This window comes from Panthera leo, chromosome C1 (genome assembly GCF_018350215.1).
Source record: "Panthera leo isolate Ple1 chromosome C1, P.leo_Ple1_pat1.1, whole genome shotgun sequence".
Lineage (NCBI taxonomy): Eukaryota > Metazoa > Chordata > Mammalia > Carnivora > Felidae > Panthera > Panthera leo.
The window spans coordinates 92,043,693-92,070,453 of NC_056686.1; the positions used below are offsets into that span (position 1 = coordinate 92,043,693).

Sequence of the window (26,761 nt, forward strand, 5' to 3'; positions counted from 1 at the left end):
TATGTGAAGAATGAATGGTATCAGATGTGTCAGGCAATGCAGTGTGATGCCTAAGCACAAAGCTTACACTGACTGTTCTCACAGTCGGCAAGAGATACCACAGTGGGTCTCTGCCACTTAAGAAATATCCCAACCCTTGGGGTGCCCGGGTGGTTCAGTCAGTTAAGCATCCAACTTCAGCTGAGGTCATGATCTCACAATTCGTGAATTCTAGCCCCACATTGGGCTCTGGGCCCGAGGCTTGCTTCGGATTGTGTGTTTCCCTCTCTCTGCGCCCCTCCCCTGCTCACACTCTTTCTCTCTCTAAAAAATAAATAAACATTAAAAAAATTTAAAAAAAGAGAAATATCCCAACCCACATACCCAGGATAGGCCTTTTCTGCACAACTCCTGTAACCTTATGTTTTCAGCAGTGCCCAGGTCTCTTCCCTCTTCTGTCTAGTACCCAGACCTCCCTTCAAAGTAGCACTCCAATAAAAACAAAAACAAAAACCACTCGACTGTCTTGCTGTGACTTTATTTTAATTTACTTCTTTTGCATGAGTTTTTCCTCACTATTGTATCATTATCATTATTTTAAGAATTACCAAGACAGCCAGAGTAGAGCCTTTATAGTTTTCCTGCTATTTTGTCACATTCCAACCTGTCACTGGCTCATTTCACTCCTGATCTCAAGAATGTAAGCATTCTGCATTCTTCTTTTCCTTATCTGTATCTCCAAATCAGTCCTCATGGCCTGTGCATGTTCTTTTGAATTCACTACTTAATATCACTGTATCAGAAAACCTCCTCTCATACTATAGAGTTCCCTTTCAATAATTGTGCTTGTGAAAATACCAAAGGGGGAGTACTCTCATAACATGCAGCAAAACTTCACTGAAGTCCCATTTTCCTTGTTCTCAGTATCTTTCATTTGCAAGGCAGCTCCAGACACACTTGTACAATGTCCCAGGATGGGCGTGTTGGTAGCTCAGTTGTTTAAGCGTCTGACTCTTGATTTTGGCTCAGGTCATGATCCTACAGTTTGTGAGTTCGAGCCCTGTACCCAGCTCTGCGCTGGCAGCATAAAGCCTGCTTGGGATTCTCTCTCTCCTTTTCTCTGCCCCTCCCCCATTTGTATGCATGCCAACATGTTCTCTCTGTCTCTCTCTCAAAAATATTTTAAAAATAAAATGAAATAAATTTTAAAAATAAACTGTCCCAGGAATTTATCAAAACAAGAGAATAATTTTACTCAGGGACTCAGAAAGTGTATTATAGAAAAAGCTTTTGGGGCACCTGAGTGATTCTGTCAATTGAGCGTCTGACTCTTGATTTTGCCTCAGGTCATGATCCCAGGGCTATGGGATGAAGCTCTGCACTGGGCTCCGTGCTGAGCGTGGAGCCTGCTTGAGATTCTCTCTCCTTCTGCCCGTCTCCTCCCTTGCACATGCTCTCTCTCTCTCTAAAATAAAAAGCTTTTGAGTGAATTCTGGATTCATAACATTTTGTTATTTACACAGTGGTGTGTGTGTGTGTGTGTGTGTGTGTGTGTGTGTGTGTGTATAATTTTTCAAACTACCCTGTGAAGTAAGTTTTTATACCATTTTATAGATTTAGGCAACATATGTTTATCAATTTGTAGCTAATTACAAAACATTTCATAAAAGGGGGAAACTTGGGATATAGAGGAAAGTAAATTGTTCCACATCTTTCAGTGTTCAAATTAGACTTGAGCCCAGATCTTCTGAGTCTGAACTTTGCTCCCTCTCCATTAGACTGTGTGCCTGAGGTTGGATGGTAGGCAAAGGACAGCGCGCACTGGGGAGACACCCCAAGGGAAAGAGCAGCATGAAGGCAGAGACAAGGAACCCGCCTAGAGAATAACAGATATTCAGTGTAGTGAAGAGTCAGTGAAGGTAAATCACTGGGGATCAAATTTGAGAGTTTAAGGGCAGCCATGGAGGGATGAATATGTAGTTGAAGAATTTGGTGTTTATAGACAAAATGGAGCCATACATTTCTTGATCTAGAAACTGGCTAATTGACTACGTGATGGAAGAAGCTGTTTACAGCTGTTAAACATGTTTTTAGACTACTCAGAAAGAACAAAAAAGTCCTTTTGTTCAAAAGTAAAGTACTTTTGAGAGAACAGGTAACTTACTGACTTGGTTTCTTGCCTTTTTTTGATTCTTATAATCTAACTTTTAATTCATTTTTCTTATTCTTACACAGCTCTTCAAGTGTTGTATTTATAAAGGGTACCTGGGTGATAGCTTTTTGCTTTGCTTTGTTGTTGTTATTGTTTTGGGGTTTTTTAATCCTTGCATGTCTGACAGAGTATCCTTCTTTTTCCTTCGTACACAATGCATAGTTTGAGCTAGGTATAGATTCCACAATTCACATCTGCTTATGAGTTCTGAGAAATCAATCCCTTGTCCCTTTGCTTTTAAGAGTTGTGGAGAACATACTTTCATTCCTATGCACATAACCTGATACATAAAAATTTTTTAAGTTTATTTAGTTATTTTGAGAAAGAGAAAGAGACAGCATGAGTGGGGGAGGGTCAGAGAGAGGGGGAGAGAGAGAATCCCAAGCAGGCTCTGAGCTGTCAGCACAGAATCCGATGCAGGGCTTGAACTCAAGGAACCGTGAGATCATGACCTGAGTTGAAACCAAAAGTTGGATATTTAACCGACTGAGCCACCCAGGCACCCCTCACATAACCTGATTTTAAGTACGTATATTCATGAAGGATTTTACCTTATTAAAATTGGGAAGTTTTGTGTAGTTTTCATTAAATTTTCCTAGATTATCCTGTGTATTCTTAAATTTGTAGTATAAAGTCTTTCCTTAGATTGGCATGGGTTTTTTCTCTTATTTTTTATTGTGTTTTCATCTGTACTGTCCTTTCTAAAAAGTAGGGAAGCAATGCTATGTAGAATGTCTATATTTACAGCAAAATAGATTATTAATTTTCTTGGATGATAAAATATTCTTGTCAAAAATATTATTTTGATGCATGGAATCATGAAATTTTAGCTTCTAGTTTAACACTTGTTTCTAAATGAAGAAGTTGAGGCCCCATCAGGTTAAATGACTAGTCACTTACCTAGTTTATAATAGAAAACATCTTTGTTCTCTGTCCTTTGCTCTTTCCATTATTATCCTGCTTTTCTTTGGCTGTTAAGCTGAAAAGTTATGAATAGAAAAACTATATGTTCACTGGCAGGTGAACTGGGTGCTGGTCCTCCTTTTTTATATTACTCTGATTGTTTCTATTAAATGTGATCAAAAGTATGTAGAAAGAATCTGTAACTAGATATGAGGGAACTTAAGAAATATGTCTCTTTAAGTGAACATAAAATTTGTATTCTACTCATAAAAACAACTACTCAATTATTATAGTATAAAATTGGCATAATTTTGCATACTTTTTAAAATATTTTTATATGTTTATTTTTTGACGGGGGGGGGGGGGTGGCGCAGAGAGGGAGGGAGACACAGAAGCCAAAGCAGCTCCAGGCTCTGGGCTGTCAGCACAGAGCCCAACGTGGGGCTCGAGCCCATGAACCATGAGATCATGACCTGAGTCGAAGTCGGACACTTAACTGACTGAGCCTCTCAGGTGCCCCACTGCATACTTTTTTTTTTTTAATGTTTATTTATTTTTGAGAGTGAGAGCATGAGCTGGGCAGGGGCAGAGAGAAGGAGAGAACAGAGGATCCTAAGTGGGCTCTGCACTGACAGCAACAAGCCCGATGCAGGGCTCAAACTCATGAACCATGAGATCGTGACCTGAGCCAAAGCCAGACACTCAACCAACTGAGCCACCAAGGTGCCCCTGCATACTTTTTTTTTTTTTTTTAATGACATTGCTCGTTAGGATATCTGTTAAGTCACTGCTAACTCACAGTCTTTCTCGTATGAGGCTACAAAAATTTGTTTTCATGTATTCGGCAGATTGTTAATAAACAAGTATTCAACAAACATTTATCTGGTGACCTACTATATGCCAAGTAGTAGTGTGCGTGTTTATATGAAATTTCTCATCAGAACAGTTCTGGGAAGTGAACAGTGATCTGCTGACAAACCTGCCTGCATTAGAGCTTGTTCTTTTCTTTTTCCCTCCTCATGATGAAAGAGGAGCCCCTTCTTTCGTCAAGGGCCAGTTCCTCCAATTATTGCCTGGTTCCCATCCCCTGTGACATTTTCAGGGATGGTTCCTCCCTGGTGCTGTCATTCATACACCCTCAAATCTTTGACCTTTTCTCTTTACTAGTTCTTTCCTATCAGTACTAAAACATGTTTGCCTAAGTCTCTTGCATATTAACTGAAATCTTCTTTCTACCCCCACCCTCATTTCTCTACTTTATTACTATGGTCTCTACTTCCTATAGTTTTCTGCCTTTCACCCTCACCTTTGCACTGAAACCACACTCTCCAGTGTTATCAGTGACTTCATTGTTGCTTCTTTTTCATCATACTGTTATCTGAACTGTCTGCCACATTGGATATTCTTGAGCAGTTCCTTATTAAAAATCTTTCTCTTGGTTTCAGTGACATGATTTCCTTTGCTTCTCCATTTACCCTATGGTTTCCTTTACCTGCCCCCTTCTACTCCTATACCTTATGTATCTGTGTTCCCTAGAGTTCCAGCCTCCGTTCTCTTCCTTTCCTACTCTACTCACTCTCCTTCAGTGACCTTATCCATTCCCATGATCTCAATGACCATTCACATGCTGACGACTTAACATTTGTGTTTTCAGCTCTGTCCTCTTTTTGGAGTTCTAGGTCTCTATATCTACCCACCTACTGAACATTTCCAAATGAGGGACTCTCAGGCTCCTCAACCTCAAAATGTCCAAACTGGATCATCATTTCCCTCACTGTCTAACACTACCATCAGAATGAATAAATGAATGAATGAGTGAATGAATGAACGTACTACTTAAATCCTTAATAATAACAACTTCTAATATTTATTATTGAGATCCACTATAAGCCAGGCATTGTTCAAACACTGTGTGTAATAATTCACATTCACTGAGTTTCCAAAAATTCCCTTGAGGTGTGGGAATTGTTACCACCCCTGTTTCATGGAGGAGAAAATGGAAAATGCAGAGAGGTTAAGGAAAATGCAGAGAGGTTAATGTCCAGTGTGACACGTGGCAAGTAGCAGAGGCAGGATTTGAACCCAAGCAGACTGGCTCTGGATACAAGCTCTTAACCTCCCGGCAATAACGTTGTCTGGAAAAACAGCTTGCATTCCTCATAGCAGTTTTTTTTTATCACTGCTTCTAAAAAGTTAAAAATACTTCGAATTATCAGGACGTGGCATAATTTTAAATATAAGTGTAGAGTATACATATGCAAGTTATTCTTAGAATATTAAGTAATGCAGTTTGCTGGTACAGTAACAAAGTCACAAGGATCCATAATGTTCACTTTATTTTATGTTAATTTTTAAAAGACTTTTTAGATTTTTTTGACTATTGAAGCATAAACAATGTCCATAGCAACATTTATCTTCTTTTAAGTCCTTGTGTATTTCACAATCAGCAACTTTATCATTTATCTTGGAAATACTTGACTCTCCACAGTTTCAACACAAATCCTATTCTCTTTCTTTGTTTCTTGAAAGTGGGTAAGCAACCATATAAAACTCATAGGAAGTTAATGACTCACATAACGGAAAACATTACTAATGTGACTTTTGTCTCAGTTGCCAAGTAGTCTGAGTTTGTTTCCATGGTAACCCATCAGTATAACAAACTGTCATGAACTAGCTTTGCCACTTATTTTTTGTTTGTATAGTTTGGACAGCTTTCTGGCAGCTGTGTGTATGTGCATGTATATTCGTATGTGTGTATACACACTGAAGATTATCACAAAAAAATTCTGAATAATTGTCTTGGGCACACAATTTTTTTTTTAATTTAGAGAAATTGTTTAATACTCCAGGGCTATTACTCTGATGTTATAAAATCAAAAAAGATTAAGTTGTCATATCTATTTCTACTTGAATTCCTATTAAGAAAGGGCAAAGACAGCTATTTTTTAAGCTTACAAATTTTTAAAATTAATTTAAAATATTGGTTCATTTGAAATATATGTAATCATGGGAGCATCTGCCAGAAACAAGGCAGAGAAAAAAGGAAAGGAAAGGACCATGTCCTGGGAGATGAGGACTGAATGGAATGATGGAGAAAGCCAACTCTGCCAGTTCTTGCCCACTCCTTCCCTGGGTGGCAGTCCTCTAGGACACCCAGTGGTTCCCTGAGGTATACAGGGAACTAGGGCAAACCACGCCATACATGACACCAAGCTTTCACCTGAAGGCTGAGTTGGGGAAGGATTCCTAGAGCAGGTAATGACTGAGTAAGAATTAAACTGGTAAATGTCAGAGTTGAAAGGGAGAGTGGATGGCATACAAAGGAAAGGAAACATGAACAAGACATACAAATGAGAAATAGTGTGAAGCAAATGGGGAACAATAAGTAGTAGGAGACAGAAAGGGTCAAGAGACTAAAGATAAGCAAGGACCTCCTCATGGCCATGTTAAGGAGATTGGAGCTGATCCTCTAAGATACGGCAAAGCGGTGAAGGATTTTAAACAGGAATGACATTATCAAATTTGTGTTTTAGAAGGAGCTCTCTGGTAGCAATGAGGAAGGTAGATTTGAGTAAGGACCATGTAGGAGGCTGTTGCCATATTTCAAGAAAGAGCTGTTGAGGGACTGAATTAGGGTAGTTGTGCTAGATTCAGGAAAGGGGTTGGTTTAAGAATAACTGTGAAGTAATTGTGTGTTTATTTGTGACTGATTAATGACATTTACTCATTTAGTCAATAAATATTTATCGAGCGTTTACTGTGGTTGGCAGTGTATTAAGAGTATAGTTAGGCTGGGCTCTTATTTTCTGTCTTCAGCTTTCTGAATTTCTCCTCCAATAAGGACTCTTTATTGTGTGACATTATGAGTTAATTAATGATCAGGCACACTTTTCATAGCCCTCATTCGTGCAAACCTGATCTCTTAGCTCACTAAACTTTCTTACTTTCACATAAGAACCTATTCCAGAGTCCTAACATATATATCAGTCTACTACTTGGGAGACAGTATTCACATGTCTGGATAGTGCCTTAATTCCCAGCAAGTGGATTGTGGATCTGAGCTTGTTTGTGGCTTCATTGGGTAGGGCTACATGGGTAATGAAAAATATGTACAATATGTGTAAAAATATAAAAGCATTTCATCCATAATTGTAATTTTTATCTTTATTGAAGTGTAATTGACAAATTAATTACATATGCTTAAGAGGTACAACTTGATGTTTTGATTTATGTATACATTATAAAATGACCACCACAAACAAGCTAATTAGCATATCCATCACCTCACATAATTGCCTGTTTTTTTCTGGTGAGAACATTTAAGATGTACTTGTTTAGCAAATTTGAAGTATGCAATACAGCATTGTTAACTGTGGTCACCATGCTGTACATTAGATCTCCAGAACTTATTCATCTTGCCTAACTGAATTTTGTACGCTTTGACCAACATCGTCCCCATTTCCCACTTTCCAACTCCTGGATACCACCATCCTATTCTGAGTTCCTATGAGTTCCACTATTTTAGATTCCATATATAAGTGAGGTCAAGTAGTATTTGTCTATGTCTGACTTATTTCATTTAGCAGCATGTCCTCTACCCTCCCCTGTGTGACTACATTTACTTCTTTTTTACGGCTGAATATTTGTGCGTGGGTGTGTAGGGGTGTGTGTGTGTGTGTGTGTGTGTGTGTGTGTGTGTGTGTGTGTGATATTTTCTTTATTCATACCTCAACAGACACTTAGGTTGTTTCCATGCCTAAGCTATTGTGAACAGTGCTGCAATGAACATGGAAGCACAGATATCTCAAGATGCCAATTTCATTTCCTTTGGATATATATACCCAGAAGTGGGATTGCTGGATCTGATGGTAATTCTATATTTAATTTTTAAGGAAACTCCATACCATTTTTCATAATTGCTATACCAACTTATATTCCCATCAACCATGTAGGAGGAGTCTTTTGTCTCCACATTCTCACCAACACTTATTTTTTGTCTTTTAGATAATAGCCACTCTAACAGACATGAGGTGATATCTAATTGTGGTTTTGATTTGCATTTCCCTGATGATTAGTGATTACAAGCACCTTCTCATGTATCATATCTTGACTTAAGAAATGTCTATTCAGGGGGCGCCTGGGTGGCTGAGTTGGTTAAGCATCTGGCTTCGGCTCAGGTCGTGATCCCGCAGTTCATGAGTTCAAGCCCCGCATCAGGCTCTGTGCTGACAGGTTGGAGCCTGGTGCCTGCTGCAGATTCTGTGTCTCCCTCTCTCTTTGTCCCTCCCCCTCACCCCCCCCAACCCCTGTCAAAAATAAATAAACATTAAAAAAAAACCTTAAGGCTCCTAGCCTGCTTTAGATTCTATGTCTCCCTCTCTCTCTGCCCTTCCCCTGCTCATACTCTCTCTGTCTCAAAAATAAATAAACATTTTAAAAAAAGAAATGTCTATTCACATCTTTTGCTCGTTTATTAATTGTGTTGTATGGGTGGGTGTTTATTTTTGCCACTGAGTTGGAGTTTCTGATATATTTTAGATATTAACCTCTTATCAGATACATGGTTGGAAAATATTTTCTCCATTCCATAAGTTTCCTTTTCATTCTATTGATATTTCCTTTGCTCTGCAGAAACTTTTTAGCTTGATGCAATCACACTTGTCTATTTTTGCTTTTGTTGCCTGTGCTTTTGGTGTCATACCCCAAAACTCATTGCCCAGACCAATGTCAAAATGCTTTTTCTCGGGGTGCCTGGGTGGCACAGTTCATGGGTTCAAGCCCCATGTTGGGCTGTGTGCACTGACAGCTCCCAGCCTGCTTCAGATTCTGTCTCCCTCTCTCTCTGCCCCTTCCCCACTCGCTCTCCCTCTCTCTCTCAAAAGTAAATAAACATTTAAAAAAAAAAAAAAAAGCTTGGGGGGCACCTGGGTGGTTCAGTCAGTTTTGAGCATCCAACTTCGGCTCAGGTCATGATCTCATGGTTCGTGGGTTTGAGCCCAGCCTGTTTCTGTGCTGACAGCTCAGAGCCTGGAGCCTGCTTCAGATTCTGTCTCCTTCTCTCTATGCCCCTACCCCTCTTGTGCTCTGTCTCTGTCTCTGTCTCTCTCTCTCTCTCTCTCTCTCTCTCTCTCTCAAAAATAAATAAATATTTTTGGGGCACCTGGGTGGCTCAGTCGGTTAAACGGCCAACTTCGGCTCAGGTCATGATCTTACAGTTCGTGAGTTCGGGCCCCACATCGAGCTCTGTGCTGACAGCTTGGAGCCTGCTTAGGATTCTGTGTGTGTGTGTCTCTCTCTCTGCCCTTCCCCCACTCGTGCTCTGTCTCTGTCTCTCTCTCAAAAATAAATAAACATTAAAAAAAAATTTTAAATAAACATTTTTAAAAATTTTTTTAATTAAAAAAAAAGGAAAAAGGCTTGGGGCGCTTAGGTGGCTCATTTGGCCATCTGACTTCGGCTCAGGTCATGATCTCGTGCTCCATGGGTTCAAGCCCTGCATCTGGCTCTGTGCTGACAGCTTGGAGCCTGGAGCCTGCTTCAGATTCTGTATCTCCCTCTTTCTTCCCCTCCCCCATGGGTGTGTGTGCGCGCGCGCGTGCGCTCTGTCTCTGTCAAAAATAAACATTAAAAAAAAGTTCTAAGGCTTTTTCTCTGCTTTTTATTCTGATAGTTTTACTATTTCGTGTCTTATGTTAAAGACCTAAGAATCCATTTTCAGTTGATTTTTGTATACGGTGTGAGATAATGTTCCAATTTCATTCTTCTAATGTGAATAACCGGTTTTCCCAATATTACTGGCCTTTTTCCATTGTGTTTCCTTGACACCCTTGTCAAAGATCAGTTGAGTGTTAGTGGGTGGATTTATTCCTGGGATGTCTATTTTGTTCCACTGGTCTATATTTCTAGTTTTGTTTTGTTTTGTTTTGTTTTCATAATACCATACTGTTGATTGCTGTGGCTTTATAATACATTTTGAAATCAGGAAGTTTGATACCTCCAGCCTTGTTCTTCTTCAAGATTGCTTTGGCTATTTGGGGGTCTTTTATGGTTACATAGGAATTTTAGGGTTGTATTTTTCTACTTCACTAAAGAATCCCATTGAGATTCTTGAATAGGATACGTTGAATCTGTAAATCACTTTGGGTAGAATGGACCTTTTAACAATATTAATTCTTCTCATCTAGGAACATAGGATGTCTTTCTATTTATTTGTGTCTTCATTAATTTTCTTCATCAGTGTTTTATAATTTTCAATGTACAAGTCTTTTACCACTTTGGTTAAATTTATTTCTGGATATTTTATTCTTTTTGTTGCTATTGTGAATAGGATTATTTCCTTAATTTCCTTTTCAGGTAGTTTGCTGTTTGTGTATAGAAACACCACAGATTTTTTTTTTCTTATTTAGATTTTGTATCCTGCAAATTTACTAAATCTGTTTATTTCTTCTAACAATTTTTTTCTTGAGTCTTTAGGGTATTCTCTATACATGATCATGTCATCTGCAAATAGAGCTGATGTTACTTCTTTCTTTCTGATTTGGATGCCTTTTATTTCTTTTCTTCCCTAGTTGCTCTGGCTAGGATTTCCAGTACTATATTGAATAGAAGTGGTGAGAGAGGGCATCCTTGTATCCTACTAGATCTGAGAGTAAGAGCTTTCAGTTTTTCCTCATTGATTACGATGTTAGCTGTGGGCTTTTCATATATGGTCTTTTTTTTTTTTTTTCTTAATGTTTATTTTTGAGAGAGAGAAAGAGTGGGAGACAGAGCCTGAGTGGGGGAGGGCAGAGAAAGAGGAAGACACAGATCTGAAGCAGGCTCCAGACTCTGAGCTTGGGGGTCAAACCCTGGAATCATGAGATCATGACCTGAGCCAAAGTCAGACACTTAAATGACTGAACCTCCCAGGCGTCCCTTTATATGGTCTTTATTGAGGTAAGTTCCTACTCTACTAATTTTGTTGAAAGTCTTTATCATGAGTGGATGTTGAATTTTGTGATGGTTTCTCTGCATCTACTCAGATGATCATGTGGTTTTTCATCTTTCACTCTTTTACTGTTGTTTATCACAGTGATTTGCATAGATTGATCCTTGTAATGTGTTGTTAATTCAGTTTGCTAGTATTTTATTGGGAATTTTTGCATCTGTACTCATCAAGGATATTGGCCTTTAGCTTTCTCTTTTTGTGGTGTCTTTGGCTTTGGTATCAGATTGATGCTGGCTTCAAAATGAATTTCAAAGTGATCTCTCTTCTATTTTTTTGGAAGAGTTTAAGAAGGATTGTATTAATTCTCCTTTGAAAGTTTGGTAGAATTCACCCAAGAAGCTGTCTGGTCCTGGTCTTTTTGTTGTTGTGTTCAAAAGTTTTTGATTCATGATTCAGTCTCCTTATTTATTATTGGTCTCTTCAAGTTTTCTGTTTCTTCTTGATTCAGGTTTAGTAAATTGTATGCTTTTAGGACTTTATTGAGTTCTAGGGTACCCAGCTTGTTAGCATATAATTGTTCATTATAGTCCCTTGTTTCTTTTTATTTCTGAAATATCTGTTGTAATGTTTCCTTTTTCATTTCTGATTTTATTTGACTTTTTTTTTTCTTAGTCTAGCTATGGGTTCTTTGATTTTGTTTACTTTTTTCAAAAAGTCACCTCTTATTTTTGTTGATTTTTTTCTGTTCTTTGATTTATGTTTGATTTATGTTATATTTATCTTTATTATTTTCTCCTTTCTACTAACTTTGGGCTTAGCTTGTTCTTTTTCTAGTTTGGAGGTGTAAAGTTAGGTTGTTTAAGATCTTTCTTCTTTCTTAAAGTATTTATTGCTATAAACCTCCCTATTAGTACTGCATGGATTGCTACAATCCATAAGTTATGGTATGTTGTGTTTTAGTTTACATTTGTCTTGAGATTGTTTTTAAATTCTCTTTCAATTTCCTCTTTGACTCAGGGTCATTGTTTAGTTTTCATGTATGAATTAATTTTCCCACTTTTTTTTTCTTTTAGTTTATTTATTTAAATTCAAGTTGGTTAACATATAGTATAGTATTGGTTTCACAAGTAGAACCCAGTGATTCATCATTTACATATAACACCCAGTGCTCATCCCAACAAGTGCCCTCCTTAATGCCCGTCACCCATTTAGCCCATTCCCCCACCCATCTTCTCTCCAGCAACCCTCAATTTGTTCTCTGTATTTAAGAATATTTTATGGTTTGGAGCACCTGGGTGGCTCAGTTGGTTAAGTGTCTGACTTCAGCTCAGGTCTTGATCTCACAGTTCATGAGTTCAAGCCCCACATCAGGCTCTGTGCTAACAACTCAGAGCCTGGAACCTGCCTCACATTCTGTGTCTCCCTCTCTCTCTCTGCCTCTCCCCCGCTCATGTGTTGTGTGTGTGTCTCAAAAATAAATAAACATTAAAAAAAATTTTTAAAGAATCTTTTATGGTTTGCCTCCCTCTCTGTTTTTATTTTTCCTTCCCTTCCCCATGTGTTCATCTGTTTTGTTTTGTTTTTGTTTGTTTGTTAATTTTGAGAGAGAGTGTGTGATTAGGGGAGGGGCAGAGAGAGAGAGAGAGAATCCCAAGCAAGCCCCACACCCAGCACAGAACCCAGTGTGGGGCTTGATTCCATGATTGTGAGATCATGACCTGAGCAGAAATCAAGAGTTGGACGCTTAACTGACTGAGCCACCCAAGTGTCCTTCATCTGTTTTGTTTGTTAAATTCCACATATGAGTGAAATAATATGATATTTGTCTTTCTCTGACTGACTTATTTTACTTAGCATAACACACTCTAGTTTCACACATATTGTTATACATGGCAAAATTTCATTCTTTTTGATCACCACGTAGTATTCCATTGTGTATATATATACACCACATCTTCTTTATCAATTCATCTGTCAATGGACATTTGGGCTCTTTCCATAATTTGGCTATTGTTGCTAGCACTGCTGTAAACATTGGGGTGCATGTGTCCCTTTGAGTCAGCATTTTTGCATCCTTTGAATAAATACCTAGTATTGCAATTGCTGGGTAGTAGGGTAATTCTATTTTTAATCTTTTGAAGAACCTCCATACTATTTTCCAGAGTGACTGCACAAGTGTGCATTCTCACCAACAGTGCAAAAGCGTTCCCCTTTCTCATCCTTGCCAACATCTGTTGTCTCCTGAATTTTAATTTTAGCCATTCTGACAGGTGTGAGGTAGTATCTCATTGTGGTTTTGATTTGTATTTCTCTGATGATGAGTGATGTTGAACATCTTTTCATGTGTGTGTTAGCCATCTGCATGTTTTCTTTGGAAAAGTGTCTGTGTTTAATTTTCATGTATTAATGAATTTTCCCATCTTATTGTTACTGATTTCTAGTTTCATTCCTTATGGTTGGAAAATATTTTTTTAATGGTTATTTATTTTTGAGAGACAGAGTGCAAGTGAGGGAGGGGCAGAGAGAGAGGGAGACACGAATCCGAATCCGAAACAGGCTCCAGGCTCTGAGCTGTCAGCACAGAGCTCGATGTGGGGTTCAAACTCACAGACTGCAAGATCATGTCCTGAGCTGAAGTTGGATGCTTAACTGACTGAGCCACCTAGGCGCCCCTGGAGAAGATATTTGTAATGATTTAGATCTTCTTAAAATTTGTTTACTTAGTTTGTGACCTAACATGTAATCTGCTCTAAAGAATGTTCCATGTACACTTGAGGAAAAAAAAATATATTCTTCTGCTGATGGGTAAAAAGTTCTGTATATGTCTTTAAGGTCCATTTGGTCTATGGTGTTGTTCAGTTCTGCTGTTTCCTTACTGATTTTCTGTCTGGATGATCTATTTATTATAGGTCCCCGTATAGAGTGGAGTATTGAAATCTCCTACTATTATTATATTGTTTATTTTTCCCTTCAGATCTGTCAATATTTACTTTATATATTGAGGTGCTTTGATGTTGGGTGCATTTACATTTATAATTGTTATATCTTCCTGCTGAATTGACTCTGTTATCATTAAATAATGACCTCATCTTTGTTTTTGACTTAAAGTCTATTTTGTCTGATATAAATATAGCCACCTCTGCTGTCTTTTGGCTACCATTTGCATAGGATATCTTTCTCTACCTTTTCACTTTCAGTCCATGTGTATACTTAAATCTAAAGTGAGTCTCTTATAGCCAGCATACAGTTGGGTCTTGTTTGGGGTTTTGTTTTTGTATTACCTATGCAGACATTCTGTACCTTTTGGGGAGTTTAGTTCATTTACATTTAAAGTAATTATTAATAAGTAAAGACTTACTATGGCCATTTGGTTCATTGTTTTCTGTTTTTATGGTTCTTTTCTCTCTTGCTGTCTTCCTATATGACTTGCTGATTTTTTGGTAGTGATATACTTTGATTCTTTATCTTTTTTGTATTTGCTGTAGATTTTTTTCTTTGTGGTTACCATGAGGCTTGCATAAAACTTCTCATAACAGTCTGTTCTTTAAGTTCAATTGCCTACCAAAACTTGACACTTCTATGTCCCCCCAACAGATTTTGTTATTGATGTCAGAATTTACTTTTTTTTACCGTATGTATCTATTAACAAATTTTTGTGGTTGTAGTTATTCTTAATATTTTTCATCATTTAACTTTCATACTAGTGTTAAAAGTGACTTATGCACCATTATTACAATATTATATTATTCTGAATTTGTTGATATTTACCTTTACCAGTGAGATTTATACTTCCATATAGTTTCTTGTTGTTGTTTAGTGTCATTTGATTTCAATTTGAAAAACTGTTTTGCGCTTGTTGTAAGGCAAGTCTAATGGTGACAAACTTACTCAGTTTTATATAAGAAGGTCTTTATTTCTCTTTCATTTTTAAAGGACAGTTTTTCCAGGTATAGTATTCTTGGTCGGCAGTTTTGTATTTCAGTCCTTTGACTATATCATCTCACTCTTTCCTGACCTGCAAAGTTTCTGCTGAGAAATCTTCCTTAGTTTTATGAGGGTTCCCTTGTATATGACAAGTTGGTTTTTTCTTGCTGCCTCCAAAATTCTCTCTGTCTTTAACTTTTGATAATTTAATTGTCATGTGTCTTGCTGTAGAACTCTTCATGTTCAACCTATTTGAGGTCTTTTAGGCTTCATGAATCTGGATATTTATTTACCCAGATTTAGGGAATTTTCAGCCATTATTTATTTTTTAAAATTCTTTTTAATGTTTATGTTTGAGAGAGAGAGAGAGACAGAGTGTGAGTGGAGGAGGGGCAGAGAGAGAGAGAGACACAGAATCCAAAGCAGGCTTCAGGCTCTGAGCTGTCAGCACAGAGCCCGACGCAGGGCTTGAACTCACAGACTGTGAGAGCATGACCTGAGCTGAAGTTGGATGCCCAACCGACTGAGCCACCCAGGCGCCCTCATTATTTCTTTAAATAAGTTTTCTGCCCCTTTGTCTTTCTCTTCTCCTTCTAGAACTCCCGTAATGCATATGTTGGTTCTTTTGATGCTTTCCTGTAAGTCTCAGAGGTTCTCTTCACTTTCTTGTTCTTTTCTTTTTGTTCCTCCAAATAGGTACTTTCAACGGACCTGTTTTCAAGCTCACTGATTCTTTCTTTTGCTTGATCAAATATACTATTGAAGCTCACTGTTGAATTTTTCAGTTCAGACCTTACGTGCGTCAGCTCCAGACTTTTTCTTTTTTATAGTTTCTCTCCATTGAACTTCTCCTTTTGTTCATGTATTACTTTCCTGATTTTGTTTTCATTGTCTGTCAGTGTTGTCTTGCAGCTCATTGAACTGCTTTACGATGATTATTTTGAATTCTTTGTCAAGCAGTCTTTGGGTCTCCATTTCTTCAGATTTGGTTACTGGAGCTTTATTAATTAGTTTCCTTTGGAGAAATGAAACCAATTATATTAGTTTCTATTGTTTTTGAGAGGATATAGTCTGGGTACCTCATTTTCCACTGTCTCACTCTACAGAATAATTTTATTTTTTTAAGAGTTTTTTTTTTTTTAAGTTTACTTTGAGAGAGACAAACAGTGCAAGTGCAGGAGGGGCAGGGAGAGAGGGAAAGAGAAAAAATCTCAAGCAGGCTCTGTGCTGCCAATGCAGAGCCCGGTGTGGGGCTCAAACCCACAAAGCCACAAGATCATGACCTGAGCCAAAAGCAAGAGTCAGATGCTTAACCGACTGAGCCACCTAGGTGCCCCCAGAATAATTTTAAATGAGGGGCAAGGGTGTCTGGGTGGCTCAGTCAGTTAAGTGTCTAGCTCTTGATCTCTGATTACAGTTCATGGAATCAAGCCCACCTCAAGCTCTGTGTTGATAGCTGGATCCTCTCTCCCTCCTTCTCTCTCTGCCCCTCTCCTACTTGTTCTCCCTAAATAAATAAGTAAACATTAAATGAAGAGAACAGGACTCTGGGATTCCTGAGCACCTACCACAATGTGTAACATTTGAACTCTTCAGATTCTGTTATTTGGACATGATTGGTCGTAGGCTCTATTAGGATTTAGTTAGCCGTATATAACAAAGTCCAAAGTAAGCACTTTAAATAATAAAACTTAAGAACTTTGAAGGGAGACCATCCAGGGCACATGATTATTTGGACCCATTTTCCTTTGTCTCTGTGTACCACTGTCACATGGCTTTTCCTTCAGGTAGCCTTGTGGCCCAATATGGCTATTGACATTCTTACCATCATCATGACATTTTCCAGGCAGAGGAAGGAAAGAGGCGTAAAAAGACACAAAGCAATTACCTTTCCTGTGCCTTTACAGAAGTCATATCAGATAACCTTCAGTTATATCTTATTGGCTTGTAATAAGCACATCTCTAGCTGTAAGAGAAATGGGAAGGTGCAGTCTTTTAAATGGACACATTGCCATTCTAAATAAAATCATGTTTCTGTTTTTAAGGAAGAGAAGAGACTGCATATTGAATAAGCAACTGGCAGTCCCTGTCACATATGCACCTGGGCAAACCATTTTACTAGTTTAACTAGTCACACTGATGGACAACCATCCTGTTGGACAAAGGTCAAAGGCCTAAAGCTTTACCTAGAGACTAGAAGTACTAGGTGGAAATTGCCAGTGAGTAGGTAGATATATGAATCCAAGGACTAAAGGCAAAGACTTTAGGTTTGTATGTTCTTAGTATACACATAGTAACTAAGGCCATAAGAGTGAAAAGAAAAGAAAGCTAAGAATGTAGAACCTTAGTGAACATCAATATTTTAAGGAGGCAGAAGTAGAAAGTGAAAAGAAATAATCACAGAAATAGAAAGGGACTAGAGTATTTCAAGAATGTATAAGAGGAGTCAACTACTATGCTAAAAACAAGAGCCAATTAGATTTAGCAACTAGCTGCTCACTAGTAAGTGGTTTCAGTAGAGTTCTGGAGGATAGAGGCCTTCTTAAGGGAGATTGAAAAGTAACTGAGAAATGACGAAATGGAAAATGTCTACACTATAGGCAGTTCTTCAAATTCTAGTTCCAACCCTTTTTAGCTGAGTGACCTTGGACAATCATTTAATTACCCCTTATCCTCATTCTTTTATCTGTAAAATGGACCTTATGGTACCTTCCTCATAAGTTGTTTTGAGGATTAAATGACTTAATACATGTGAGGTATTTGCAACAATGCCTGGTGTGTAACAAGCACTCATAAATGTTGTCATTGTTGTCATCATCGTCATTAGTATCATCTTCAAGGAGCTTGGATCTGAAGGGAAAGAGTGGTAGTAAGTATGTGGGAACAGAGGGTTATGGAGGTGTATTTTTTCCTTTAAGATTCAATGTCACATATTTTATGAAAACATATTCTCCATCTCTGTTCTACACCATAACTTCAGTTATCTGCCCAAATTTATGATGCTCTGCTGTTTTTTAATCTCTCCCCAGACCCACAAGACTTCATGTGGCCTTCCTCTAATCTCTAGATAAACTAGATCTGTATTTCTTGTAAATATTCCCTTCCTGCTTGTTTGTTTTTTAAGACAAACACAGAGTTCACTTGACTTCTTTTATTTATTATTTATTTATTTATTTTGAGAGAGAGAGTGAACAAGTGTGTGTAGGAGGCAGAAAGAGAGGGAGAGAGACTCCCTCTCAAGCAGACTCCATACTGCCAGCACAGAGTCCAATGTGGGGATCGAACTCACAAACCATGAGATCATGACCTGAGCCAACACCAAGAGTCAGACACTTAACTGACTGAGCCACCCAGGTGCCCTGACTTCCTTTATTTTTATTACTCAGGCTAAAACTGCCCATTTGTGTAACTGATAGCATATACTATTTGGTATGTAAAGTCTGCTGCCTTATAAGGTGTTTTAAACTAGATAAAGATCTAAAGATGTGTTTCTGTAATTAGTATTGTTGAGGAATTATTATTATTTCATAAACAAATGAAAAGTAGAACATAAACAAAGTTTTAGAGTTTTGCAGTTAGTATTAATGGACTTTTTGTACATATGACATAATTTCTAGAATAACTGTCTGAATAACACTTTAAGATACCTTCAGTTTTGGTTTTTTTAGGCAGTTAGGGGAAAAATAGCTTGCAGTGTTACATACTCTTGTTCTCATTTTCAGATTTTCCAGTACTTGACACTGTGGGTTTTTTTAACTTTGTTTATTTTGAGAGAGAGAGAGTGCACTTGTGCACAAGTGGGGGAGGGACAGAGAGAGAGGCAGAGAGAGATGGAGAGAGAGAATCCCAAGCAGGCTCCGTACTGTCAACGTGAAGCCTGATGTGGGGCTCCAACTCATGAACTGTGAGATCATGGCCAGAGACAAAATCAAGAGTCAGACACTTAAACAACTGAACCACCCAGGCACTCGATTGACAGTGTTTCTTAATTTGTTGATTTGGTTTTTATTTTAACAAAGTTATAAATGCATATAGTTTAGAGTCTAACTTCTGTGGACATACTGTAGAAAACTGCAATCCCTAATCATTTACCCATTTCCCACATGGTCTGACAGGGAAAGAGTCAGTGGAATAAACATGCCACCTTCTGTCTCCTACCCTCTATCCTGGTGTTTGTCCCTTCACTACGTTCAGTGACAGAGTGCAAGTGAGCCTGGTTGATGTAGTCCCTAAAGACCAGGATCCTGGGCCACAGAGAAGAGTAGAGTGGATATGGAATGACAAATAGAATATTAAGCACAATAGTTTTGATTTCCATGAGTACTTTTTAGCTCTCTATATACCCTGCTTTATAGCATCCTATTCTTTTATGGTAGATGCAGTTTCTGTCTCTCTGAGACTCTTTTTTCTTCTTCCAGTATAGATTTGGTTGCCTTTTTGCTATTCATTTTGGTCTCAGTTTGTTCATATTAAGAGTCTTTCCTCAAGTGCTTGCTCATATTTAACTATGAGGCAGCAAAAGTTGCTAAGCAGCTTTGTATATGTGGAGAGTGTTCATTGACTCAGGTATTTACTGTAGATTGAGCAGACAGAGCAATTTTGTCACCATCAACATACATCTCATTAGAGCTTTTCTTTGGGGCTGGTTGTAATTCCCCAGAGATTGTTCTTCCTATATCTTATTAAAGAATATATTCTAGGGGTGCCTGGGTGGCTCAGTCGGTTGAGCGCCGACTTCGGCTCAGGTCACGATCTCGCAGTCCGTGAGTTCGAGCCCCGCATCGTGCCCCTGTGCTGACAGCTCAGAGCCCGGAGCCTGTTTCAGATACTGTGTCTCCCTCTCTCTGACCCTCCCCCGTTCATGCTCTGTCTCTCTCTGTCTCAAAAATAAATAAAACGTTAAAGAATATATTCTGAGGAGCCAGGTTAGGGGACAAAGGTTGGAAGTCTCAGCATTCAGTAAGTTATCTTTCATCTTGTGTACCCCCCCACCAACCCCCCACTCAATATGATCATGTTGTGGTGCCATTTTCAATACCTGCCCTCAAGTCAGGTAGTACAGAGATCCCCCTGTTTTACCTCATCAGGAAAATAAATCTGTCTTCTGTAGGAGTCAGGAAGATCTGAGGGTCTCTTTCTAAACACCTTTCAGTCAGTTCTTCTGCCATTTGTCTCTCCTTCATTCTACTTCATCACAAGCCTAAGATACCTGCTCTTGGCTTCACTATTAACTAGCTTAATGTTCAGCTTTCTTGGATTTGCTAAATCACTATCACTTCCTCATCCCTGGTCGTTTATTTTTGTCTCCTTTCTGATTCTCTTTGTCCTTGCTAAATGATGCCTTAAAAATTAACATAGAATGTTTTGGAGAGGGAACAGAGGTTAATACATGCCCTCAACTTGAAATCTGTAAAAGTTTTTATGTAATTTTTTTTTAAGTTAAATACAGGGATTTTTTTTTTTTAATATTGCCTCTGATTCCTGATATGTTAATGATCTCAGTGACAGGAACAACCAAGTTCCTTGAAGCACAACATATTCCTTTACAGGAGTAAAACTGTAACAGCAGTTTATTTCAGAATAACTATTTGTTTATATTTCTGTCTCTCATACTGTCAACTATAAGCCCTCCAAGGTTAGGAATGTGGTCATTCTCATCTTCATATTTCAAACACCTAGCACATGGCCAGCACACCTAAAATAGGCATGTATTATGTGCTGAATGAATGAGTAGTGAAGTTTCAATTTATATTGATTAAATTGATAAGTAATTTCACTTTTAAGCTTCTGTGGATAATTAAAACTAGAGATTTTCAGATCACATTGTTAAGATTTGTTTTCTTCATGTTTCCAAATACGGTCTTTTACTTTACCACTTCTGCATTACAGACCTGAGTGAAAGAGTGTGTGCGCTTTTTTTAATCTGTCATCAATAGTAATTTCTTGTGTGTTTTTTTTTTTTTTTTGTTCCCTCAGGGAAGTGGTGCAGGCAAACTGTGTTCACTGGAGAAAGAAGTTCTCATTTATGTGCAAAATGAGTGCAAGTGCCACCACAGGCATCCTGGATCCTTGTATCTACAGAGTATCTGTGAGGAAGGTATAAAAATAGCCTATTACGTCTCCCCTTTCAGAAACCATAATTAGTTCCATAGTCAGCTCTACTTTATTCAGCTTTACTTTATTGTTGGAACTGCTCTATGTAATTTCACTTCACACTTGCAGCAGTAATTTAAATTAGTGTGACAAATACGATTTTTAAAATCTGAAGTTATAAATTATTATACAGGAACCTTATCTCACCATCATTATACATTTAAGTGTTAACCCTATTTGAATATTTGCAGGGGGTGGCTATATATATATATTTATATTCCCATTCATTGAATTTCTCTTTGTTAGGCATTGTTTTTAGGGACTTTACATATATTATGTCTAAGAATAACCCTGAAAATGGGTGTCATTTTTTTCCACTTTCAGCAAAACTGAGGCTCAGAAAGGCTGTCAATTGCCCAAATTCACACAGCTAGTAAATGGCAAACTGAGGACTCAAACACACATCTTTCTAATTCCAAGGCCATGTTTTATTTTTTACATCATTTCCTTTCCACATATTAGGTTGAGACATGTTACAAATAATCTACAAAGATGATAATCTCAGATGGTTCAACCTAATATATATAAAAACATGTGATCCTACTTTTTTGGGGTGAAAAGAGGGAATCCATTTGTCACCACTACGGGTGAATTAAACTGCTGGCTTTAAAACCTAACCTTTATGGGGCACCTGGGTGGCTCAGTCAGTTAAGCGTCCGACTTCCGCTCAGGTCATGACCTCACAGTCTGTGAGTTTGAGCCCTGCGTCAGGCTCTGTGCTGACAGCTCAGAGCCTGGAACCTGCTTCAGATTCTGTGTCTTCCTCTTTTTCTCTGCCCCTCCCCTGTTTGCGCGCGAGCGCTCTCTCTCTCTTTTTCAAAAATAAGTAAACATTAAAAAATAATAATAACCTTTATGTTCCACTTTATATAAATTGTTTAAATTACCAAAATAATACATATACATGTTCAAAAATTAGAGAAGGCCTTGGAATGAAAAGCAAGAGTCCCTTGCCTTGTTCTTTTCCACCCCAGTCTTGTGTTCTCCTTTATCAAATAAAAAGTTGTACTTTTAACCTTATTCTGCTTTTTGAATGAACTGATAGCACTATGTTTTGTGTGGCTATGTTTTAAATTCTTATATTGCTTAATCTACTCATTTATGATATAACAAAAATAAATGTATACATTTGTAGATTTTAAGCCTTTACTGAAAACAGATCTCTAAACAGTCTGACTTGGAGCACAATAATTGCACAGAGGCTTCCCTAAAGGAAGTATAGTTCAGTGACAGGATGTGTGTCATCATAGTGATCTGGGTTTGAATCCCAGATATGCCACTTACTCACTGTGAGACCTTAGGCAGTTTTCCTGACTTACTAAAAATCAGTTTCCTCATCCAAATTAAGGGTATAATTTCTTTGTCTAGAAGTTACAGGGGTTAACCAAGATGTAATTAAGCATCCTACCATCTTCTCTTTCTACTTTAATTATTGCTGTGGCTCTTATATTGAAACCTTTACTAAATGGGTTCTAGTCATGATTTTTGAAAGGTGACCAGTTAATCTTTCAATTTTAATAAAAAGAAAACATATAACCAGTTCAGAGTAAAGCATAACTGCTAATTAAAAACACTCAAAGTCTATTACCAAAACACTTTTTTTTTTTTTTTTTTTTGGTAATTTGAGGTAAAACTTGTTCATCTAAAATCAGTTCCTCAGACTATGATGGTTTGGTGTAGGGGTGCCTGAGTGGCTCAGTCAGTTAAGTGTCTGACTCTTGATTTCTTGATTTCAGCTCAGGTCATGATCTCACCACTCGTGGGTTCAAGCAGGGTGTTGGGCTCTGCGCTGAGCATGAAGCCTGCTTGGGGTTCTGTCTCTTCCTCTTTCTCTGCCCCTCTTCCACTGGCATGCACTCGCTCTCAAATATTTTTTTAATGATGTTTAGTGTATCACGGTACATATGTTAAGCTGCTGCAGAAAGCCAACTACACAATAACTTAGACAAGATAGAAATGTATGTCTGTCTTGGGTAATAGCCAAGGGGTCCAGGACTACTAGAGTAGCTCTGCCATCTTCACCACATGGTGCCCATTTTTGGATCCAAGAGAATCACTCCAGTCTCGTTGTCTTTCATCCAGTGAAAAAAAGAGAAGAAGCCACATGAGAATTAAAGTAAGAACCCATAAAGAAAAATTAGTAAACTCATCTATATGAACATTTTCTGCATTGCAAAAAAATACCTTAAGGGGGAAAAAAAAAAAACTTAGGGGCGTCTGGGTGGCTCAGTCGGTTGAGTATCCGACTTTGGCTCAGGTCATGATCCTACTGTTTGTGGGTTAGAGCCCCATGTTGGGCTCTGTGCTGACAGCTCAGAGCCTGGAGCCTGCTTCCGATTCTGTGTCTCCTGGGGCGCCTGGGTGGCTCAGTCGGTTGAGCTACTGTGGCTCAGGTCATGATCTCACGGTTTGTGAGTTTGAGCCCCGCATCGAGCTCTGTGCTGACAGCTCAGAGCCTGGAGCCTGCTTCTGATTCTGTGTCTCCCTCTCTCTCTCTGCCCCTCTCCCACTCATGCTGTGCCTCTCTCTGTCTCAGAAATAAATAAACATTAAAAAATTTTTTTAAAAATATTCTGTCTCCTTCTCTCTCTGACCCACCCCCACTCACACTCTGTCTCTCTCCTTCAAAAATAAACATTAAAAAAAAAATACATACATACATACATACTTAAGTAGGGGGCGTCTGGATGGTTCAGTCAGTTAAGTGTCCAACTTTTAGTTTTGGCTCAGGTCATGATCTCACAGTTCGTGGGATCAAGCCCCTAGCCAGGCTCTATGCTGGCAATGCAAGGCCTGCCCGGGATTCTGTCTCTCCCTCTCTCTCTGCCCCTCCCCTGCTCATGTGCTCTCTTTCCCTCTCTCTCTCTCAAATAAGTAAACATTTTAAAAATACCTTAAGCAAAGTCATAAATTAGGGGAAAACGTCCAAACCATGTCAGAGGACTAATTTCCTTGGTATGGAAAGAGTTCCTTCAAATAAATCAAAAAGATCAATAATCCTTTAGAAAAACAGGCAAGAGGAGGAAAATATATTTCACAAAAAAGGAAAATATAAATAGCTTTCAAACATATAAAAAATTATTCAATCTCACTCATATAGTAAAGCTACAAATCATCCTTTTTTACCTATAAATTTAACAACAACCCAAAAGCTTGATAATGCTCTCTGCTGCCTAGGACACAGGGAAGCCGTCTATCACCTGTCAACAAATATGTGAGTTCCTACAAAGTGTCAGGTACTATTCTAGGCACTTAAAGGACCGTAGTGAACTGGAATGAGTTCCTGCCCTCAAGGACTCTACTTTCTGGTTGGAGCTGGGGGGAAGAGTGGTAGGAAAGACAGAGTAAACATGTAACCAAATAAGATTGTTTGAGATGGTGATAAGTGTTGTATATAAAATACAATAAGATAATAGAGAATAACTCAGAGAAGATCATTTTAGAAAATTAGGCGAAGGGTCAGCAGACTTCTCTGAAAGGTAACATTTGAAGAGGAGGTACCTTTGTAAAGATTTAGGGAAAGACCAGTCTAAAGGAGTAGGACCTGGGGGGCGCTGGGTAGCTCAGTCGGTTAAGCATCCAACTCTTAATTTCAGCTCAGGTCATGAGCCCATGGTTCATGGGATCAAACCCAGCGTTGGGCTGTGTGCTGACAGCATGGAGTCTGCTTTGGATTCTCTCTCTCTCTCTCTCTCTCTCTCTCTCTCTCTGCCCATCCCTTGCTCATGCTCGCTCTCTCTCTCTCTCTCTCTCTCTCTCTCAAAATAAATAAACATGTTTTTCAAAAAATAGAGGAGTAGAGCCTTGTATCAGTTAAGGTTCTCCAGAGAAACAGAATCAATAGAGTCAAGATATAGGTATATAGATAAAGATATATTATAAGGAATTGGCTTACACAGTTATGGAGGCTGAGAACTCCCACAATATGCCATCTGCAAGCTGGAGACCCTAGAATGTTGGTGGCATGGTTCCAGTCTGAGTCCAAAGCCCTCAGAACCATGGAACCAGTGGTGTGAGTTCAAGTCAAAGCCTGAGAACCAGGAGTGCTAATGGTGTTAAGTCCTAGTCTGAGGGCAGGAGAAGACCAGTGTCCCAATTCAGACAGGTAGAGAGAGAAAGACTATAACCTTCCTCTTCCTCTTTCTTCTATTCAAGCCCTCAACAGATTGGATGGTGCCCACCCACACTAAGGAAAGCAGATTGCTTTCTTCAGTTGGCTGATTAAAATGTTAATCTCATCCAGAAACACTCATAGACATAGTCAGAAATAGTGTTTAACCATATATCTGGGCACCCCATGACCCAGCAAGTTGGCACATGAAAGTAACCATCCCATACCTTCAAGTAAAGAGGCCCTGTGTTAGTTTCCTAGAGCTGCTATATCAAAATACCACAAATTGGGTACCTTAAAACAACACAGATGTACCGTCTCATAGTTCTGGAGGTCAGAAGTGAAAATCAGTAGGGCCTTGCTCTAAAGCTTCCAGAAAAGAAACTGTTCCATGTCTTTCTCCTACCTTTTGGTAGCCTCAGGCATTCCTTGGCTTGTAGATGCATCACTCCAGTTACGTGGCTGCTTTCTTCTCCCTTTGTGTCTCCACATCATCTTTCCTCTGTATCTATATCTACATTCAAATCTCTCTTTTTTTTTTTTTTTATAAGGGCACCAGTCTTATTGGATTAGGACCTCATTCTAACTAGATTACACAGAATACTGTGTATTTCCAAATAATATCACATTCCAAGGTATTGAGGGTTAGAACTTCAAAATATTTTAGAGGTTTGGGGGAGAAACGCACAATGCGATCTGTAACAGGCCCTAAGATTATAATAAGGCTGGAGACTTATGGTTCTGAAATTAATGGACCAGCTTATTAAAGACCTCCTGTCCCTCTGAGAACAACCAGAAAAACGAGGCAGCATGTAAAAAACAGCTTCTTGAAGGTATCAGAAGCTGCCATGGCAGTAATGCCTTAAGAAGCTTAGAATCATAGACAAGGGAAGTATAAAGAGATGAGCCTGACATTTGGCATTGCTTTTTCCCTCAGAGCATTTAAGTTGTAAGCAGTGGTTAATAAGCTGAGCTGAAAGCAGCGATCTAGAGGCTAAGAAGCTAGCTGAGATCACAGCAATTTTACAGGACTAAAGTAACAAAAACTGGAGTCCAGGACCCATCATCAAGAAGGGCCTTGGTAAATACCCTGAGCTTTTCATTGGGATTCTCTATGAGTTTCAACCTAGAAGCTGTGTAGTGGATATAGATCAGCCTGTAAAAAGAATGAAACTCAGCTTCTAATCATCTTAATCCCTGCTTGGATGAAGGTGATCTGCCTTATAAGAACTTGCCAGAAGCAAATGTGTATCTTCTCTGAAGGAAAATAACATTACTCCAAACCTCACATTACTTCTTCAAGTGATCATGCACAAAACTTATCAAGCATACCAAGAGATGTGATTGCATGACCAAAATCAAAAGGAAAATAGATAATAAAAACAGATTAAAATTTAAATAAACAGATCCATGGAAGATACAGGTCTTGGGAGGATCAAAGACAAACTTTTACAGTAACTATGATAAGTGAATGATATGGGGAATTTTATTAGAGAACTAGAAACCATAAAGAAGTAAATTGAATTCTAGAACTGAAAAATAACTAAAATTT

The 26,761-nt window shown here is 38.5% G+C and overlaps 1 protein-coding gene across 2 annotated transcripts in view; it reads left to right on the forward strand.

The window, feature by feature from the left end:
- Positions 1-26,761, forward strand: part of FAM102B (family with sequence similarity 102 member B) — a 98,965-nt gene that overhangs the window by 28,264 nt on the left and 43,940 nt on the right. For both annotated transcript variants that reach the window (XR_006206492.1, XM_042953194.1), the window contains exon 2: positions 20,922-21,042. Coding sequence is in view for 1 of the 2 variants with exons in the window: in XM_042953194.1 (XP_042809128.1) it covers positions 20,922-21,042 (121 nt within the window). In the remaining variant the exon portion in view is untranslated. The remainder of the gene's footprint in view (positions 1-20,921; positions 21,043-26,761) is intronic.